Below are 17,416 nucleotides of genomic sequence, written 5' to 3'. Positions count from 1 at the left end.
TCTTCCAGGGCAGCTGAAATTGAGGTTCTGAGAGAGACTCACCATACTTATGAGATGGCATGGATACAAAACACACACAGTGGTTTCAAATATAAGCCCAATTCAAAACAGTATGTACATTCCTCAAATGCCAGGGGTCAATTTGCAGTCAAACTGCTACGTACAGGGGCAATTCTACAGTAGCATACTACTCAGGCAAACAGGAGACAGGTATGTTTTTAAGGATGAGTTATGAATCTCCTGAGCAAACAGGGGAGGCTGGCTAAAGTGAGTAGGAAATATACCAAACCAGTATCTGCCAGAGGCAGATGGCAAGTTGGTAGCCAGAACTGGGCCCCTCCAATCCTGAATCAATAGTTCCTGCTCCCCAGGGTTGACTGAGCCCCTTGTTGGGGGGAAGGGGAGAAAGAAAATCCCATTACCAGCCAATGCAAAGTCCTCATATTTTGCTCATTTAGGATCAGCTACAGGTGGTCTGCAGCTATAGAGCTGACAGATAAAGTACACGGCAGCTGGCTAAATTTAAATTTCTGATAAACGGTGGATAATTTTGAGTATAAGTATGTCCGAATATTGCATGGAATATACTTATACTAAGAGTGTACTTGAAATTCAAATTTAACTGGGCATCCTGTATTTTTGATAAATAGGCAACCCTACTCAGGCAAGCCATCAGGATGAGTCTGGCAGCAGGCAGGTGGCCATAGTCAGGCCTCTGGTTGCCTTGTTTTCAGGGAGCTGGTCAGGTTATTATCAGGCATTGGGCTGGGAACCCCATCACCAGAACTGTGATAGAGGGTAGGGTTTAGTCTGAGGGTCAAAGCAAGATCTTATACACTAGAACAAGTTTATAAAGTCAGGTACCCAGCAGGTACTAACATATAAACCCTCAGGAGGAAACTGGGCAGGAGTCACTGGATGACAGACCTAGACATCCCTAAATTGCAAAGGGCTAGGGGCAGGGCTGAGTTAAGAGCAGAATTTCTCTAGAAGGGATCCCTGGGCTGCTTGCATTATAATCACCTGAGACACTTGGGAAACATGCGGATTCCAGGACCTCATCCAGACCTGCCAAGTCACACTCTCTAGGGGAAGGCCTAGAAAGCTGCAATTTCTTAAGTACTCCTGGCTGCTCTATCATATACTAAATTTGAGACCCAGTGCTCTAGAGCCAGGAACCAGGTGTGGCCTGCAAATAAGCCATGAGGCACAGTGGTTAAAGCACAGACTCTGGAGCCAGACTGCCCAAGTTAGACTTCTGGCTCTACCGCTTATTACCTGTGTGACCTAGGGCAAGTGACTTAACCTCTCTGGGCCTCACTTTCTTCATCTGTGAAGCAGGCATAATAATTGTGCCTATTTCATAGGGCTATTGTGAGGATTAAATGAGAATATATAAACAAAGCCCTCAGAACAGTCTGACATCTAGGAAGCACACATTCATATGTGTTAGCTATTATTAGGTACTGAGTGGACTTGCAGGGTTTGCAGAAAGAGGACTGGTTTGGGCCTTAATGGGTACCCATGGCCTATGTCCTGCAGTGGGGTGGGCTGAAGCAGAACTTACAGAGCAGGTGGAGGAGGGCTTGTTGCATGAGAAGTCATGAGGATGACTAATAAAAGGGACAGTTGTTAAATGCACGGGTGATCATGCTTAGCTAGAATGAGAAGCTAAGAAAATGGATATTGTTCATTAAGCTCTAATTAGTAGATAAATTGTACAAGGGGAAGGGAGTCCAAGTGTTACTATAAGTAATTAATGTGCTGCTTCTCTCCCTGGTCACCCTTTGGTTTGAACCACCTAACCTGTACTCTTTATCAGACACTAAGATCCTGGAAATACTGGCTTCTAATTATTTTGGTGAGCCCCTCATTGCACTAAACGAAATGGATGTGTCCTGCTCTCTCTAATGACTCAAGCACAGGGAGAAGATAAAGTGGTTTTAACTATGATGAATTAAGCCTGGAGGAGTTGGAGAGGACAATCATTCTCTCTGTTCACTTAATAAATGTGAACGGTGCCTCCAATTTGGTAAAGTAAATGTGACTAGACGCAGTCTGATTAGGAAAAAAATCAGTACCTGTCCCAAACTGCTCTTGAGTTGGCTAATGTCGTGACTTGGCTGGTTCTCAGTTCCAATGACTTGATTCCTGCCTAAATCCCTACTCATTTCCTTTGAAGATTCAACCTTACCATTGGAGTCCTGGCCCCACCTTCGACCTGGAACCAGAGCTCCCTTAGCCTGTACTGGCCCCAGGCTCCGTTGAAACCCAGCTTCTCCTGCCTGAGCTCTCCTAGCCACCTATGCACTTGGGATCTCACCTATTTCTAGGCCAACCATACTTCCTACTTTCATACTGAAACGATGTAAAGGAATTTGATTGTTCTTTCTTGTGGAAAAGGATACAAACTATGTCAGTGAAGCATCTCGGGGGTTGTGGGGGACAGTGAAAAGGCAAGTCACTCTGTATGTCCCTTTCCATCTGACACACTCACAGGGGCCTGGGATGCTAGTGAGTGTCCATTGGTTGGCTTCCGCCAGGAATTGGAGCCTGGGTGTGCTGGGTGCAAAGTCTCCTGGTATCGCAGAGAGCCCCTGTTCTCAACGGAAGTGCAACAGAGTAGAGTCTAGACAGAGTATTAGAAACTTTCAGGATAATAATCATGATAATCGCCAGTGGTTTTTGAATGCTTACTCTGTTCTGGGTAGTGTTCTAAGTGGTTACATGCATTATCTCATTTAACTTTCCTATCAACCCTATGATGAGACACTGTGATTATCTGCATTTTATAGTGAGGTAACTGAGACATAGAGAGGCTAAGTAACTTGCCCAGGGTCACATATCTGACTAGTAGTAAAGCTGGGTTCTGGGCTTGTTTTTATTTTCAAGAATTGGGTCAAATGTAGTCCCCCTTCATTAAGCTGCTGTGATGGGAGCAGCAGGAGGGGCAGGGCCTGAATGGGTGAAGCAGCCAACAGGCTCCTATGTAACTTCCTATGAAAAGGTAGATGTCCCCAAATGTGTGGAAACAAATTGAGAATGTTCTGCTTGTATTCAAACTGAAAGACATTTTCATTCTTATTGGGTTTGCATCAAATTCCCATTTTGCTAGTCTTATACATTAGAGTATCAACCAATGGTCCCATGTAGCTTTAACAAATGATCTAATAAATTCAGACAAGCATTGGCCAGAGAAAGTTGGAGTGCATGGGACAGGCCTTGGCTGGCTGTCCAGCTCTACCTGGGGTAGAGGGGAGGTGTGAGCTGGCACTAAGAGGCCCTCTGCCTGTCTAACTTGGGCCAGGGTTTCTTGGGGCTAAAAGAGAACCCAAAATGTTCATAGCAGCATTATTCACAATAGTCAAAAAGTGGAAAGAACTCAAACATCCACCAATGAATGAATAAATGAAATGTGGTGTATCTATACAATGGAATATTATTCAGCCATGAAAAGGAATGAAGTGTTGACCCATGCTACTACATTGATGAATCTGAAAACATTATGCTAAGGGAAAAAAGCCAAATGCAAAGGCCACATATTGTAAGATTCCGTTTTTGTGAAATGTCCAGAATAGGCTAGTCCATAGAGAGTGAAAGCAGATTTATGGTTTCTAGGAGCTGGAAAGTGGCGGGGAGTATGGAATGACTACTAATTGGTATGAGGTTCTTTTTGGGGTGTTGAAAATATTCTGAAATTAGATTGTGATAATTGCACAACTTTGTGTATATACAAAAAACTACTGAATTCTACACTTTAAAGGGTGAATATTATGGTATATGAGGTATATGAATTATATCTCAATAAAAACAAACAAACAAACAAAAAACCCAGAACAACAGCAACAAAAAAGTGAACACAAAGTCCACACTATTAAGGCCCAGAGCAAAACACCGTCCTATGAAGCTGGGTTGTGGGAGAAAGACCTTGAGCTGAGAAGGAATCCAGCCTGGATTTAAGCCTTGGCATGACCTTGGACAAGTTCTTTCACCTCTCCGGGCCTCAGTTTTCCCAACTATTTAATGACATTGTTGTGAGAAAACATTTTCCCAAAGAACTTTTGAAAACTATAATATGCTTATTTAAAACTGTACTCACTAGTTACAAGCAAGGTATTATTATAGTGCTGGAGGGTTAAACAGAGAGCTTAGGACGTTTGATAAAAAGGTAACCTTCCATTATTGCTGATGTAAATCAGAGAACTGAAGATGCAGGCAGTACCTTCATGTGATCAGAAGGATTACCCATTCCTGAGCAGAAACTGCTCACTTGCCCTCTCATTCCTCAGGGAATGTTCCAGGTTTCCTCTATTTGGATTAGATATCTTAATAGCTTTAAAATCTCAAATAAAGGGTTTATGTCCACTCCAGTTATTTAGGGCCTCCTAACAAGCCTTTTAGAAAGAGACTTAATTAAAAATCCAGTGGAATCTTAAACCATGCACACTACAAGTCCAGTAAAGGACTCCCCCTTAACTTTTCCAAAGTAATTGAACTTACTTCACATGAGACTTGTTTTGCCTCTGCAAACAGGGACCGATTCTCTCCCTCATATGTATCCTTATAACTGATTCAGTATCTGATTTTCTTAGTACTGGGGCAATGTTTAGTATCTTTATTAAGATGAGTTCATAAAAATAAGAAAATTATTTTAACCAGATACATAATTCTGTCCCCCTAGATTATTAAAATATTCACCTTTTCCACTTGTCTAGTATTGAAAAACCAAGTGCCACCAGGTCACAGTCAAGTAGTGTCCAAGCAGGGGTAGGGGCCAGGGGGTCAGCTCACCCTTGCTCTCCTGCCTGCTCCTTAATCCCAGGGATGTTCAGGCCACATCCGCGGGGAATTCCCGGGGGCTCTAGCCGCCTCATCTCAGAAGTGTAGTACACTGGAGTGTAGGTTTGCAAGCTCTCCTTACAGATTTGTTTGGGGCGGGGGGAGTCTAGTGTCTTAAGTCACTAGAGTGCTTGTTTCCTTTTTTCCTTCAAATGTATTTGGTTTACTTATTTGAATTCAAAATCGCCCCTTCCCACAAGTGAAGGGATCCAAACTCTCCGGGAATCAGCAGGAACAGCCTGATGTGCATCCTACAAAATACTCCACTACGCGGACGGGCTTTTCACTGCCGGCCTCTTTACAGGGCGCACAGCTGTGCAGGGAGGACAGCGGAGCCCCTTCACTGTCTTCACTTACGAAAAAAAATTGCGGGAGTGCGCTGCCGGGAGTTCCAGTTAGCCAGGGGCAGTGAGATAATGAATGTGAAAAGCCTCCAGGCGGGAGATTGTAATTCGCGCCCGATTCAGTTCACAGAGGCGAAAGCTGCAGGATTGGGGTGGGGGCTTCATTTTCAAACAAGGGGACACATTCCCACTTTAGGCTTTTTAGGTAGAAACAGTGTGTGCAATCTTGGTTTTCGACAGAGTCTGTTTTTTTCGTTAAAGGTATCTGAATGTTGAAGTTCGTCGCGAAACGGGCCCCTACCACCTTGTCTGTCTCCCTACCCATCCCGGGGCAAGGGGGCTGCTGTGTCCAGACGATGGCGCTCCCGGCCAGTGCAACCCCTCTCCCCTACTGTGGCAAGAAGACTAGTATGGAACAAGTTTCAAGGTGTTTACTGAGATTTTGGAAGGCTTCTCGACAAGAGCCGTAACTTTTAGTAGCCGGCAGAAATCCATTCCGGTGACTAAGGTTATTGAGGGAACGAGTGTCCGAATCGCGCCCCTTTAATTTTGCCCGAATATTCGAATTTTCCGTGGTCCCCGTGCAGCGAGATCCTGGGCGCACCGCAGGGGAACTGTGACGCACGGCGACAGAGATCCTCGGTGTGGAGGGCGAGGGGGACGGCCTGACAGGGATGGGGTCGAAACCAGAACCCCAGGAGGGGATGGGAAAGGAGAAAGACCGAGATGAATCCTGACTGAGGCAGGGGTCGCCGGTCAGCCAGCGGCTTCTTGGCTTTGCCGCCTGACACCTCTGCACCTTTCCCGCTGCTGCGGCGCAGCTCCTTCAGCCTTCCTGACTGCCCCGTACCGCTCAGTAGAGAGTGCCGAACATCCCGAGAGGGGAGAGGCGTCAGAGCCTGTCGTCCTGGGTTTCCTCGAGAAGCGGGGACCCAAGAGAAGAGCTTTATTGCCTGTTTTACTTTTTCCCAAAGCGTCCCTTGGCTCCCGCCGCCAGGTTGCCGGCAGCTGGGAAGGAGACGAGCTCCCGCTCCCGTTAGCCCCAAAACTGAGGACCGAATGGCCACCGCTGCCTTCCCTAGGTCCCAGGGTGCAGACCCGCTCCCCACTTCCAGAGTCGGGCTTAGGGTACATCTCTTTATGGAGAGTGCAAGACCGGGACCGGACTGAGCGGCTCCTCGCAGCGCCGCTAAGGGAGCCAAGCGGCTCCTGGCGAGAACGGGAGCGGGGATAAGTTCCCTAGGGATTAGGGACCCACACTGGGGGTGGGAGCTCCCAGCAGTAGTCCCATGTTCCCCGCGGGACACAGAAGGCTCTAGACAGGCAAGGACATGGGACGTGGGATGGACCTCACAAGGATACTTGCAGAGGCAAGTATCTAGCATTCAAGGGGCCACCGGCTATCCCCTACACCATGCTGGGGGCTGTGGACTGGCTTGGTCTAGCACTGGATCTTATGAAAGACCCCGTGCTCTGGCTCTGCAATCTACATCTCTTTGCCAGGTGTTTGCACTGGAGGAGGGAGGGAGAAGAACTTGCTAGAAACGGATGCGCAGCGGCTGGTGGAGGGGTGGGGGTGGGGGACTGCGAGCTAGTCAGGATGCTTGCAAGGTACCTGGGAGATTGAAGGGCAGGGTGGGCTGACTAGAGGGGAAGCACATACAAGGCAGTCGGAAGCAAGATGACACCTCAATGTGGATTTGCCCAATAAGAGGGGGTGGCCAAGGTGGTGGTGTTCAGGGAGCTCTGATTGGTCGGGGGGAGGGATTTGGGGTGGGGCTAGCCACCTCTTGAGGCTTTAAAAGCTCATCGGGGAGAGGCGGGATGCTGTCATTTGCTCTCTGACTCTCAGAGAGGGAGGCACGATTTCCTGGAGCTCCTGGTGACAGAACAGGTGTTTGCTGTCTGGACCTGGCTGCTGATCCTGAGCCTGCTGGGAGATCGTAACGATCTCCAGGAGCAACATGGGGCCCACACTAGCGGTTCCCACCCCCTATGGCTGTATTGGCTGTAAGCTACCCCAGCCAGACTACCCACCGGCTCTAATCATCTTTATGTTCTGCGCGATGGTTATCACCATTGTCGTAGACCTAATCGGCAACTCCATGGTCATTTTGGCTGTGACAAAAAGCAAGAAGCTCCGGAATTCTGGTAAGCCACCCTTTCTTCTCCCTCTCCAGTGTGCAGAGACTTGCAACCCGTAGGGCGTTAGTTTTTGAGCGCCCCAGATAGAGAATCTAGGGACAGTGCCCTCATATTGAACATCCCTGCTCCCAAATTCCCCGCAAGCCTGGGGGTGGTAGTATTCTGTCCGGGCCCTCTAAACGTAGAGGTTCTCAAGGCCGAGAGAGCACAGAGAATTAGCTTTGGGCATCCAAGTGCAAAGCGTTCCCGTGGTGCGCGGCAGCCCGAGGATCCCTGTCCCGTCGGGGCCTGATGCGGAGTGAGCCGGCACGCGAGCGGGAGAGTAAGGCGATTCACCCCGGTACAGCAAGCCGAGCCGGATGCCGCAAGGGCGGCCGCGCTGAGGCAGCGCGGACCGAACTGACGCGGAGGAAGCAGCTGGGCTGCGACCTGCTCTGTGAAAGTTAAGTTCGCGGCGGCCGCGGCGGCGCTTACCAGAGCGCAACGCAGTGGCCTCTCCCTAGCCGGGCCAAGACCCCGCTCGCCGCGGCCCTGGGGCTCCAGGGCGGCTCCCGGGCAGATCCCGGGCGGCGGAGCACAGACCCCCGCGCCCGAGAATCGAGCAGGGAGGTCTGAGCCCGCCGGAGCCGAGCTCCGTCCGCCTGTCCCAGGGCGAACGGCAGAGAGAGGCGAGCGGCGGGTCGGGCACAGCAGGCGGTGGCGCGACGGCGGCGGCAGCGGAGATCCCGAGGTCCGTAAGCGGGGAACTGGGGGTCGCAGGGCGGGCAGGCGAAGAAGCTTGGGACCTGGGCATTGCTGGGGGTGGAGGGATAGAAGGCAGCAAAACCGAGTAGGAATTGGCGGGAGGGTGACGGGAGAGCTCAGAGGGGGCGATGGGGGACTCAGAGAGGCTGCAAAGGGCTGGAGTCCGGCGGCCGCAAGCGGGACTTCCCCCACTGCTAGCCACTGCCGAGGGGGAGGGGCCGGGGGCCGCGGGCCGGGGGCCGGCGGCGAGCAGGGCAGGAGGGAAGCGTGGGAGGATGCCGGGCACTGCGACATATGCTGGGGGTGGGGGCGACAGACACTGCAAAGCAGCTTGTCCGGTTTACAGGTTGGGCGGGAGAGGGCTCTGGAAGGGAGGGGAAAGGGCGAAGGCGCCCAAACTCCGAGTTCAGGCAGGGGGAGGGAGGGGCGGCGCCAGGAATTTCCACCGCCAGGTTCTCGATCGGCTGCGCCGAGGAGTAGGGACCTAACGGGGTCTGAGAGGTCTGGGGGAGACCAACTGGATTCTCCCAGGGGGAGCGTGGGGGAGAGGTGGCGGCCAGAGTCTGGGGGATTACTTGGCTTGGGCAAGAAGTCACGAACACTGAACAAGTTTCAAAACGCACTGACTGGCACAGTCATTAAAAGTTTTCTTACAAAGTCTGGTGGGTGTCTCCGATTTCTCCTTCGTCTCCTGGAGTCGTGGGGCCATACACTAGGTCTTCACCTTCATCCCCCCGGTGCGGTCCCGAGGTGCAGTCCCACGGAGTCCCGGGGGCGACCTGCGAAGCCCATTTTATTTCCTTTAGGTTTCTTCTTTTCTTCCTTTTACTCCTTTTCCTTCCTTCCTACTATAATTCAAATAAAGGCTTTTATGGTTGTTGTGGTTTTGTTTTTAAGGCTTTGCCCCTTCTCTTTTCGGCTGTACTTCCCTGAATTCATTACTTTGCGGGAAAACCCTAGAAAGAACCTCTTCAGTAGAAAGCGCTGAGGCCGAGTGCTGACAGCGCTGGAGGAAGGGGGAAGAAGGAGCCATACCTTTGCCCTTTTCAAAAGCGCTCATTTTCTCCTAGTTCAAGATGAAGTGCAATATTTTGCCAAACCAATGCTAATTAGCAACGAGGTGTTTCCAAAGAAAGAGGGCTCTGCGCCTGCACTTGGCCTCTTCCTTCGCTTTTTTGTGAAAGGTTTTACAAAAAAGTTCCCACCTCAGCCTACAAGACCGGAGTGGGGGTGATCCTTCTTTATCCTGTTTAACCTGAAGGCTCCAGTAAAGTTCAGTGCCCGGAGCTGGGAGCTCTGTGCAGGGCGCTGAATGTGCCAGTGTGCAGCTCTGCGCGTGGACGCGGCATGAAACTGAAACAGGCACTTCTGCTAATCCTTGCAGGAATTGTTCTCCTCCCCCCAACCTCCCCTTGTCCCCCTACTCACCTCGCGTCACCCTCCCCGCCCGCCCTCTCACTACTTCTTTGGTCTCAGACTAAATTTTACAGGGCTTCCCTACTTCCCCTCAGTTTTCACTCTTAGGTTACCTCAGGAACGGTAAGTATGTGACTTGGCAAGGTTTTAGGTTACTGCTTGATCCCATCGGAAAAGACTGTTTAAGAAGATGGCCTCTAATGCCTTTTCTCAGAATCTTCTCTCTAGTAATGTGTTTATTATAAATGCAATGCTAGGCTATAGGAGGGAGATAGCTAATTTATCTTTTTCTAATTATTTATTTATTTTTTCAGTTTGAGGCTTCCTGACATCCCTCCAGTGTCTTTCCTTGCCCCCCACTCTCCAGCCTCTTTCCTAAAAACAAGTCCCTCTAGCTTAACTCTACTCCCCTCCTTCTCCCCCCCCCTCACCTCCAGTGAAGGAAATGTTTGCATTTTGTTTTTCTCTAAGATGTTGGCGGCATGACCCTGTCTCATTGTGAAGGCTCCTGGCAGGGATTTTGTGCTCACTGCTGTCTGTCTCATGTTTGCTTCTTTCTCAGAGCAGAGATGACGTTGTTTTGAAAGGAAAAAAGGTGGGCAAAGTACAGGTCTCCCAAACCTGGCTGTTCATCAGAGCCATGTGGGACCTGCTTGTAAATAAAAATAAAAACACAACTGCATTTCTTTAAAAGAATTCTAGAATTATAAATGGTCATAATCCAGCTGGCCTTCCCCTGCACCTTAAATGTGTAGATTTCTGTACTGAAACCATTCATTCTTCTCTGTCTTTCCCTTTTCTCCCTCCCTTGATATGTTTTTCAGGCAACATCTTCGTGGTTAGTCTCTCTGTGGCCGACATGCTGGTGGCCATCTACCCATACCCTTTGATGCTGCATGCCATGTCCACTGGGGGCTGGGATCTGAGCCAGTTACAGTGCCAGATGGTCGGGTTCATCACAGGGCTGAGTGTGGTCAGCTCCATCTTCAACATTGTGGCAATCGCCATCAACCGTTACTGCTACATCTGCCACAGCCTCCAGTATGAGCGGATCTTCAGCGCGCGCAATACCTGCATCTACCTGGTCGTCACCTGGATCATGACCATCCTGGCTGTCCTGCCCAACATGTACATTGGCACCATCGAGTACGATCCTCGCACCTACACCTGCATCTTCAACTATCTGAACAACCCTGTCTTCACTGTTACCATCGTCTGCATCCACTTCGTCCTCCCTCTCCTCATCGTGGGTTTCTGCTACGTGAGGATCTGGACCAAAGTGCTGGCAGCCCGTGACCCTGCAGGGCAGAATCCTGACAACCAACTTGCTGAGGTTCGCAATTTTCTAACCATGTTTGTGATCTTCCTCCTCTTTGCAGTGTGCTGGTGCCCTATCAATGTGCTCACTGTCTTGGTGGCTGTCAGTCCGAAGGAGATGGCAGGCAAGATCCCCAACTGGCTTTATCTTGCAGCCTACTTCATAGCCTACTTCAACAGCTGCCTCAACGCTGTGATCTACGGGCTCCTCAATGAGAATTTCCGAAGAGAATACTGGACCATCTTCCATGCTATGCGGCACCCTATCATATTCTTCTCTGGCCTCATCAGTGATATTCGTGAGATGCAGGAGGCCCATGCCCTGGCCCGTGCCCGTGCCCATGCTCGCGACCAAGCTTGTGAACAAGCCCTTGAACAAGACCGTGCCCATGCCTGTCCTGCTGTGGAGGAAACCCTGATGAATGTCCGGAATGTTCCATTACCTGGTGATGCTGCAGCTGGCCACCCCGACCGTGCCTCTGGCCACCCTAAGCCCCATTCCAGATCTTCCTCTGCCTATCGCAAATCTGCCTCTACCCACCACAAATCTGTCTTTAGCCACTCCAAGGCTGCCTCTGGCCACCTCAAACCTGTCTCTGGCCACTCCAAGCCTGCTTCTGGTCACCCGAAATCTGCCACTGTCTACCCTAAGCCTGCCTCTGTCTATTTCAAGGCTGACTCTGTCCATTTTAAGCCTGCCTCTGTCCATTTCAAGGGTGACTCTGTCCATTTCAAACCTGACTCTGTTCATTTCAAGCCTGCTTCCAGCCACCCCAAGCCCATCACTGGTCACCATGTCTCTACTGGCAGCCACTCCAAGTCTGCCTTCAGTGCTGCCACCAGCCACCCTAAACCCACCACTGGCCACATCAAGCCAGCTACCAGCCATGCTGAGCCCACCACTGCTGACTATCCCAAGCCTGCCACCACCAGCCACCCTGAGCCCACTGCTGCTGACCACCCTGAGCTCTCTGCCTCCCACTGCCCCGAGATCCCTGCCATTGCCCACCCTGAGTCTGACGACAGTGACCTCCCTGCGTCGGCCTCTAGCCCTGCCAGTGGGCCCACCAAGCCTGCTGCCAGCCAGCTGGAGCCTGACACCATCGCTGACCTTCCTGACACTACTGTAGTCACTACCAATACCCATGATTACCATGATGTTGTGGTTATTGATGTTGAAGATGATCTCAATGAAATGGCTGTGTGAAAAATGCTCTCACAAGTGGCCAGGAAGTGGTCGCCTTTCTAGTTTGTTTTGCATATGTAATCCAAAGTGAGATACCTTACTGCACCTAGACACAGACACTGACACATAGAGATGGTGTAAGCTACGTCCACCTTTCAGGCATACTCCTCCTTTACTTAATGTACTCTATTAAAGTGTGTGTGAGTGTGTGTGTGCTTGCTATTTTAGGGACCTTAATTTCCCTCAAGTTTGATGTCTGTTGTTCCAAACCTCCCTTTCCACCTATGGTCAACCTTCAGTCCTCAGTGATCCCTGAAATTTTTAGACTTTGATTTTTTTTCCCACTCTTGTGTCCCTCCTCCCCTTTCCTCATTTCCTCTGCCTTATTCCTGCTTTCTTCTCCCATTCCCCGAGGGGGTTGGGAGAGGGGTGCATGCACAATGCTAAAGGTGTGTTGTGGTGAAGGCTTCCATTAATGTGACTGCACAGCTTTATCTTCTTAAATGTGTAACTCTCTATTATACTTTTAATAGCAGTCAGAAAAGCGGTTGTGATCAAGTACAAGTACTGGAAAGTTTCTTCCTAAATTTCAGCAACAACATATGACCCCTATTTGAAGAATACAATTTGATAAGCTCTTATTAAAAATACATTTTTTATGCCTATGAGATCAAATGGCAAAAGCAAAGATATGGGCACACAAAATTATTTCTATTTTTTGAAAATTCGAACATTGGTGCTTTTTATAGTCAAACATGGTTGCAAATGATAAGAGGTTTTTACTTTATTTGTAATTATTTACCTTTTTAAGCATTTGCCAGGATTTTTTTTCATTTAGTTCCAGAGAAATAAATCCATTCATAAACTAGTTTCTTCTCCTAAAATCCAATCTTACGGTTGCTAGGATCAATTATGGTAATATTTTTAATATTATAAGTCATAACTACTCTTTACTACAGATTTTTTTTTAAACAACCTGGTATTTTTACAGTTTTTACATTATTGTTTTCATTCAAAAGAGAATTTGAAGTGAATTTGAAGTGGCAGCAAGAAGTGAATTGAATACTGCTGGGAGGTTGTAAATGACCATTCCTCCTGGATGGGGAGGGAGGCAAGGAGGAGAAAGAGATGCCGACACCAATCAATCCCACCACACATTCGACATCAGCCAATCCCACCACACTTGGCCAAGGTTCAGTGATACACGATGTTAAGTCGTAGATGTCTTATATTAGCACACTTGACAGACCAGGAAATGATTTTTCTCTACAATTCAAGAAAATGACTGTTTAATAAAAATTTCAATTGCTGATTCAAATAGACACTTTAAGCAAAGTTTACTGTATGAAAGCTTGTGAGGATAAGTGGAAATGTATTACACTGCCTTAATTCTATTCTGTATTTGTGGTAGCAATTAAATAAAAGTGTTTTTGTGGCTTTAGTTTGTGGTTTGTTGATAAATTCATTTCTCCACTGGAGTTACTTATGGGGAGGGTGTACAGGGTGAGGGGTGGCAAAGCATTGACCATGGGGGAATCAGAAGACTTGGGTGCAAGTTCCATCCCTGCTACCAGCTTGCTGTAGGCCAGGGCAAGTCCCTTGACCCCTCTCACCTCAGTCCCTTTACTTAGCAAACTGGAGAGGTGGTGGGGAGAGGGGAGCATGCTGGGGTTGCTATGTTCTTCACACTAGTGCATTGGATGACCTGACCTGCCTGCTCTTGGATATCTGAACTGTACCAGATATGGCTCTGAAAAGAGACCCCTTTTTACTCCCCTGAAAGGAGTGAAGCCAGGCCCCAATAATGTCATGACCCAAAGGCTTCTGGAATGAAGAAACAGAGCTCATGAGGGAATGGGGGAGGCGCAAGAGTGAGAGGCAGGAGGGCTGGTGGTTTGCTCTCCAGCTCAGGGGTGGGTAGCAAGACCCCAGCCACTGGGCAAAGCTCCCGATCTTAGGAACACAGTTTCAAAAGAATCTCTGACAATAAGGAAATGCTCAAAATACACTGATCAGCAAAAATCAAACTGAATTCAAAGTAATATACAGTAGGACATAATTTTTTTAAAATATGCATACTTAACACATGCACATATAGACAAACAGTTACACATATGCAGTTGTTCTATCCGGGCTTTCCTGGGCTCTGAGTATAGATAGACTGAGGTCATCTTAATTTTTAATGCCCAAGTTAAAGTGGTTTGAGCCATCAAGGGCTGCCTGCCTGAGGACTGCCTGCACCCCTGTGCCAAATTTCTGTGCAGAAAATATAACTAAAAGGGATGTTTATTCATGTACTTACAAACTGGTTACGGTCAGCTCCCCCTCCATGTATTCCATGTTCTCACTCTCCACTCACACCCAAGAAGTTGTTTTGCATGAGACTGCAAGTGTCCAAACCAAGGGTACTGTGTCCCAATGCTCCAAACTGCCACTCTCCAGGGGCTTACAGGGTGCAAGGTTTTGAAAGAAGATGAGAGAGGTGACGAAAATTATCTGCCATTATTACAACTTTGTTCTGCAATTTTCCCCCAGTGCCTGAAGCAACCCCGCTCACACCAAGTCTCCTGAAAGTCATACCAAGTCTCTTGAAAGCAGCCACTTCCACCATCTCTGCTTATCTCCTGCAGCTGCTTTCATCAAACTTGCCTGAGCCACTGCGCCTCCGCCTCTGCGCCCATAATCACCTGGATAGGAACAAGCAACACTTCCACCCCAATTCCTTCTCAGTTCCTTCACAGCCCAGAAACATTTCTTTTTCTGCTCCTCTCTCCCTTATCCTGTTCCCCTTCACTCTCAGAAGCCATTAAGATTCCTAAACGCATCTCTGATTTACACCCCTCCCTCCCCACCCCCCTACACACTTTGAGTGACCAAGGCAAGAAGCTGAATCTCTGCTTCAGGTTTAAGGTGTGTCGTAGTTCTGCCTGGAAAAAATGCAGAGCTTCTGGCTTTACAGCAGTGAGAATGAAAGGGCCAACTTTGCTGACTTCCTCAAAGAGAGAATCTGCCTCCAGAGGAGCCTAAATCTCCATAATCAAGGGATTTAAAAAATGCAAGCAACTTTTAAATGACAGTTTTTCCGAGTTTCTCCTCTTTTCTTTTTAAATGGAAATATAATTTATATACTGTAAAGTGACACCAGACTTTTTTTTTTTTTAACATATGCATACATCCATGTAACTACCACCCTGGCCAAGATATAGGTAGCCCTCTAGGAAGTTCCCTGTTGCCCCCTTCTAATCAATACCCCATCCAAAGGCAACCACTATCCTGACCTTACCATACATTAATTTTGCCTGTTCTAGAATTTCGTATAAATGGAAGCATACAGTATGTATTCTTTTGTGTCCAGCTTCTTTTTAAAACAATTGTGATGAAATATACATAACATAAAATTGACCATTGTAAACTTTTTGAATGTACAATTCAGTGGTATTAAATATATTCACATTGTTGTGCAACCGTCACCACTATTCATTTCCAGAACTACTTCATTATCTCAAACTGAAACTCTGTACTGATTAAATAATAACTTCCTTTCCCCTTAATCTCTGGTAACCACCATTCTATTTTCTGTCTCTATGAATTTACCTATTCTAGACACCTCATATGAGTGGAATCATACAATGTTGGTCCTTTTGTATCTGGCTTCTTTCACTTAGCATAATGTGTTCAAGGTTCACCCATATCATAGCATGTATCCATACATTATTTTTTATGACTGAATAACATTCCATTCTAGGGATATACCAAATTTTGTTTACCCTTTCATGTATTGATGGACATTTTGGTGGTTTCCATTTTTGGCTGTTGTGAATATTGCTGCTATGAAGATTGATGTACAAGTTTCTGCTTGAGCCCCTGCTTCCCACCTTTTTGGAGATATACCTAGGAGTGGAATTGCTGGGTCATGTAGTCCAGCTTCTTTTGCTCAATATTATGTCTTTGAGATTCATCTATGTTTCTGTGTATGTCAGTGGTTGGTTATTTTTCACTTTCATATAGCATTCTACAATATTAATATATTACAATTTATTTATTCTACTACTGATGGATATTTGGGTTGTTTCCAATTTGAAACTATGATAAAAATGTTTCTATAATCATTTGTGTACATGTCTTTTAATTTAATTTTGTATTGAGGTATAATTTTACATACAGTGAAGAACACTACTTCAGTGTCAAGCTCTACTTCAGTAGAGAGCTCAACAAATTTTAACATATGTGTACACCCATGTAACCACCACACACATCAAAATATAAAACATTTCCAGCACCCCAGAAAGCTCTTTTATGCCAGAGTAATTTTGCTGGTTTATTGAACTTTATTTAAATGGAAGCATACAGAATGCATTCTTTTGTGTTTGTGTTCTTTTCTTCATCATTTTGTTTGTGAGATTTATCCATGTTACTTTAGGTATAAGGAATTCATTTTCTTTTATTGTTATGTAGAACTTCTTTGTATGACTATAACACCACTTTTGAGCTATTCTACTGTGGCTGAACATTTGGGCTGTTTTCCAGTTTGGGGCTTTTAAGAAACCTGTTATGAACATTATTATACATGCCTTTTGATGCACATATGGACTCATTGCTCTTGGAAATATACCCAGGCTTGGAATTGCCGAGTCATGAGTAGGTATGTATTTAGTTTTAGTAGACACTGCTAAATATTTTTCCAAAGTTGTTTGTGTTCGTCCATTTTCATACTGCTATGAAAAAATACCTGAGGCTGGGTAATTTACACAGAAAAAGAGGTTTAATGGACTCACAGTCCTGCATGACTGGGGAGGCCTCACAACCATGGTGGAAGGTGAAGGAGGAGCAAAAGCACGTCTTACATGGCAGCGGGCAAGAGAGTATGTGCAGGGGAACTGCTCTTTATAAAGTCATCAGATCTTGTGAGACTTATTTAATATCAGAGAACAGCACAGGAAAAAACCCTCATGATTCAATTACCTCCCACTGGGTCCCTCCCAAAACACCTGGGGATTATGGGAGCTATAATTCAAGATGAGATTTGGGTGGTGACACAGCCGAACCATATCATTGTTGAACTTCTTTTTAGCTTCACTAGTAAGGTATGAGAATTTGAGGTGCTCGGCATTCTTGCCGTTAGATATTTTCAGCCCTTTTTAATGTGAGCTATTCTAGTGGGTGTCTAGTGCTATTTCATTGTGGTTTCAGTTTGCATTTCTCTAATGAGCAATGATGTTAATCGTCTTTTTACATGATTATTGACCATTTAAATATCTTCTTTATTGAAGGCCCTGAATAAATATTTTGACTATTTTAAAATGGAAGTTTCTGTCTTTTCCTTATTGACTTGTAACAGGATATGCATGTGTATATATGTCAATTTCATGAATATCTTCTCTCAGTCTGTGGTTTGCCTTTTTGCTCTCTTAATTGTATCTTTTGA

At 46.9% G+C, this 17,416-nt stretch overlaps 2 protein-coding genes across 2 annotated transcripts; one reads left to right on the top strand and one right to left on the bottom strand.

The window, feature by feature from the left end:
• Positions 1–5,635: 5,635 nt before the first annotated feature.
• LOC105533804 lies at positions 5,636–8,260 on the bottom strand. Its single transcript, XM_011972332.1, has 3 exons — positions 7,803–8,260; positions 7,221–7,301; positions 5,636–6,695 (listed from the first exon to the last, which is right to left on the bottom strand). The coding sequence occupies exon 3, from the start codon at positions 6,566–6,568 to the stop codon at positions 5,693–5,695; it is 876 nt and encodes a 291-aa protein (XP_011827722.1). The 5' UTR covers positions 6,569–6,695; positions 7,221–7,301; positions 7,803–8,260; the 3' UTR covers positions 5,636–5,692.
• On the top strand, positions 7,010–12,040 carry GPR50 (G protein-coupled receptor 50). Its single transcript, XM_011972333.1, has 2 exons — positions 7,010–7,334; positions 10,313–12,040. Exons 1-2 carry the CDS (start codon positions 7,148–7,150, stop codon positions 12,010–12,012), a joined length of 1,887 nt encoding a protein of 628 aa, XP_011827723.1. The 5' UTR covers positions 7,010–7,147; the 3' UTR covers positions 12,013–12,040.
• The last annotated feature ends 5,376 nt before the right edge of the window (positions 12,041–17,416 follow it).

This window comes from Mandrillus leucophaeus, unplaced genomic scaffold, assembly GCF_000951045.1.
Source record: "Mandrillus leucophaeus isolate KB7577 unplaced genomic scaffold, Mleu.le_1.0 Scaffold1288, whole genome shotgun sequence".
In the NCBI taxonomy this organism is placed as follows: domain Eukaryota; kingdom Metazoa; phylum Chordata; class Mammalia; order Primates; family Cercopithecidae; genus Mandrillus; species Mandrillus leucophaeus.
This window is presented reverse-complemented; position numbering and strand designations above follow the sequence as displayed.